This window comes from Barbus barbus (genome assembly GCF_936440315.1).
Source record: "Barbus barbus genome assembly, chromosome: 34".
Taxonomy (NCBI): domain Eukaryota; kingdom Metazoa; phylum Chordata; class Actinopteri; order Cypriniformes; family Cyprinidae; genus Barbus; species Barbus barbus.
The window spans coordinates 13,765,796-13,769,497 of record NC_136762.1 but is presented as its reverse complement, the minus strand read 5'-3'; the positions used below and the strand labels follow the sequence as shown (position 1 = coordinate 13,769,497).

At 37.2% G+C, this 3,702-nt stretch overlaps 1 protein-coding gene across 2 annotated transcripts; it reads left to right on the top strand.

Annotated features, from left to right (window-relative positions):
* Positions 1–116: 116 nt before the first annotated feature.
* Positions 117–3,222, top strand: LOC306854436 (uncharacterized protein). Of its 2 annotated transcripts, XM_079392419.1 has the most exons (5): positions 134–341; positions 535–742; positions 812–915; positions 1,000–1,084; positions 1,549–3,216. In XM_079392419.1, exons 1-5 carry the CDS (start codon positions 159–161, stop codon positions 2,913–2,915), a joined length of 1,947 nt encoding a protein of 648 aa, XP_079248545.1. In that variant the 5' UTR covers positions 134–158; the 3' UTR covers positions 2,916–3,216. The 2 variants fall into 2 exon arrangements, with proteins under 2 accessions (XP_079248544.1, XP_079248545.1); XM_079392418.1 differs by having other exon boundaries at positions 117–341; positions 535–915; positions 1,549–3,222.
* Positions 3,223–3,702: the final 480 nt, after the last annotated feature.

Here is a 3,702-nt window from a genome sequence, read left to right as displayed (position 1 = left end):
AAAGTGCGGCATCTCGAATTTCCAAATAAAAGTCATAATGATTATACCGTCACTGCTCACAGCGACAATCGCAGACTACAAAATACACGACTCTTATTTTGAAGACGTAGTTTTGCAGAAACGGAATTACTTTATATATCAGAAATTATAGTTACTGAATGAGCACAATGGCGGAGTATGACTTATTTCACAAACAGACTATGTCTATAATGACGCTTTTGATAGAAACAGTCCTAGACGAGATTCAGAAAGTTTTTGAATGTGAATGTCTCCCAGCTCAGACTGAAATTAGTAGTGACAGAGATCCGATATTGGACATAAATGAGAAACAACGCAGACTGGTATGTTTATTTTCATTCTGCAGATATTTGTTATGCTATTTAATAATCAACAAGGGATTGGTGTCAGTTGTGCTCTATCAGACAGCCTTTTCCTGAAGTTTTTCCTCAGTTTAAATGAGATGTTGAGCTTCATCCTGCTAAACATTTATGAAGAAGTCCAGATGAATTAATCAGTAGTTAATATCTGTTGCAGGCAATGCTCACAGCTGTGATGGAGACCTTTACCAAGGTGGCTGTTCAAAAAATATGCAAAGTCTTCAGTTATTGCTTTGCGCTTAACCCAACTCAGTTACAGGGTTTAAAAAGTTATCATGATGATGTAATGAATGTAAAAGAGTTGGTGAAGGAGCATGAGAAGAAACCAGAAAGAAAAAACAGTCAAGCTGTCAGAGATGTGCCTGGTAAGACATCCTGCATATATTTTAATGTCATATGTAATCTTAACTGTAGTAATGTCATTCTCCTCTCAGATTCTGCAACTGTAGCTCCATCAGTGTCTCTGGAGAGACCGAAACTGCTCTCTGCGTTACCTGAAGAAACTGTTCAACCACAAGATTCGGTTAAAGGCCAGCAGGTGAGTTCATTATTGAAATTATTTAACTCTGTGTTGTTTGCTAAAATGCTTGCATGTTCGTACTGATTTTATTTTTTCTCTCAGTGTGCAAAGGAGGGTCAAGTTTCTGAATTTTGTCCTGAATCGTCAAGTAGTGGACAAGAGAACCCAGTGCAAGCATTTCTTATAGGTATTTGCTGCACAGCTTTGATATCTGTGCGTACTATCTATATAAATATATAATTTATAAATTGATTAAAAATCAAGTAATTTATTTATTTATTCATTAATCAATTCATTTAAACTGTACTTCAATATTAACTGAATCTAATATGCTGATTTGCTGCTCAAGAAACATATCTTATTATTATCAATGTTGAAAAGAGTTGTGCTGCTTAATACTTTTGAGGGAAGCGTAATTATTTTTTATCTTTGATGAATAAAAAATTCAAATGAACAGCATTTATTTGAAATAGAAATATTTTGTAATAGTTAGTGACTTTTGATCAATTTATTGTGTCCTTGTTAAATTAGAGTATTAAATTCCTTTAAAAAAAAAATCTGTTTTCTAAATTATTCTAAATATTAGACTTTTTAAACCAGATAGACATGCTTTTAGCTTTCAGTAATTGGAACCCTGTCAATGTTTTGCAGTTGAATACAGTACTATCGCCTCTGATGAGGACCAGCAAGGTGAAGTAAATGCACAAGCAGAGCAAATAAATGCAAAATCTGAAATAACCAAGAAGACAAAACCATATGACTGTAAAGAGTGCGGAAAGAAATATTTCTATAGACACTCACTAGATCAGCACAGATGTGGACATTTAAAAGGGCCTCACAGTTGTGAGCAGTGCGGGAAGGAGTTTAAATACTTGAAAGGATTAAGAAAACACCTACTGAATCACACAGAGAAGAAAGGGATCTGTAAAACATGCGGGAAAGCCTTCGCGAATGTTAAGATGCACGAACGTGTCCACCTGGAAGTGAAGCCCTTTCTGTGTTCCACATGTGGACACAGCTTCACCGTAAAGGGAAGTTTACTGGCACACCAGAGGATCCATACAGGTGAAAAACCATACAGTTGTGAGATCTGCGGGAAGCACTTTACACACTCGAGCAACCTCGCCTGCCATCTGCTCACTCATTCCAATGACAGACCGTGGAAATGCAACCTCTGTGACAAGACTTTCAAAACTGAAAAGAAAATGAATATGCACCAGCTCGTGCATACAGGAGAGAAACCCCATGTATGTAACAAATGTGGGCAGAAGTTTGGCCACATTACCAATCTCAGAAGGCATCTCCTCGTGCACAGCGGTGTGAAACGCCACGTCTGTGAAATCTGTTCCAAGCAGTTTTATCAGAGCAAGTCTCTGAAGAGGCATATGGGAATACATGGCGCTCTGAAGTCATTTATGTGTGAAATATGTGGGAAGAGCTTTGTTTTTAACTATGCCCTACAGAAACACTTACTCGCACATAGTGATAAAGCCAGTCTGAATGGCAAAGCTAAAGATGGGAAGGCTTTGTGTAAAGTCTGTGGCAAAAGCTATAGCAGCTTGTATTCGATGAAGGAACATGAGAAGCTTCATTTGGGGGTGACACCGTTCAAGTGTGACATCTGTGATAAGACCTTTACTCAGAAAGTTGGTTTGAAAATGCACGAGGTTGTTCATACCAAAGCTAAACCGTACAGATGTCCTGTTTGCGGAAGCCAGTTCGGGCTTCCCCACAGTCTGAGACTGCATATGCGCATTCACTCAGGTGAAAAGCCACACAAGTGCGAAACGTGCGGAATGTGCTTTCGCTTATCTGGAAACTTAAGGCGACACGAGCGGATCCACACTGGCGAGAGGCCGTTCAGCTGTGAGGTGTGTGGGAAAAAGTTTGTGCAACTCAGCCATGTGAAGGCACATATGCAAATCCACACTGGTGTCAAACCCTACACGTGCCAGAAGTGCGGGAAGAAATATGCATACCGTAGAAATTACAATGATCACAAATGTGTACCTGTGTGAAAAAGATGCTGCCTTAAAGCATGCTGGGAACTAAATTGCAGTGCCATTTTCTTGGTTATATTTGCAGTTTTTTTTCAGGCAGATGTCATGAAGGTTCTGTTGTCAAAAATATTTACAATAGCACAGTGTTTACATTTGGTTTGAAAAGCTGGATAAGTATTAATCAAATTAGCATTAATTCAATTAATAATTGAGCCTGGGCCAAATTATTTTTAAGCCAATTATTAATATGCAAAATCAATAGTTATACAGTTTGAATTCCTCAGTACAGTGTACTCTATGTTCAAGAATAAACAGTTTGCTGAGAGTGCTGTGATTTTTCTTTTATTATTTTATTTTTTATTTGTAATTTTAACACAAAAATAGTTTTCCCTATTCCTGTGGATAGGATCTGAAGAGTAAAGAGAAGATAAATTGTTAAAGAGGTAAATGGTCAAAAAAAATTCAAAAGTTTGACTTTTGCTATGCAGTTTGATATAGAATGAACAAAGTTCTCCAGCTTTTTTTATTTGTAATTTTAACACAAAAATAGTTTTCCCTATTCCTGTGGATAGGATCTGAAGAGTAAAGAGAAGATAAATTGTTAAACAGGTAAATGGTCAAAAAAAAATCAAAAGTTTGACTTTTGCTATGCAGTTTGATATAGAATGAACAAAGTTCTCCAGCTTTTTTTTCTTTGAGTTATGGTTTGGTGCTAAATGACTTTTATTTTGAAAACGTTGCCTCGGAGGTGTAGACGAACTGTCCATGTGATGGACGGTCGAGTCTATGTACCTAAAAACTCTCA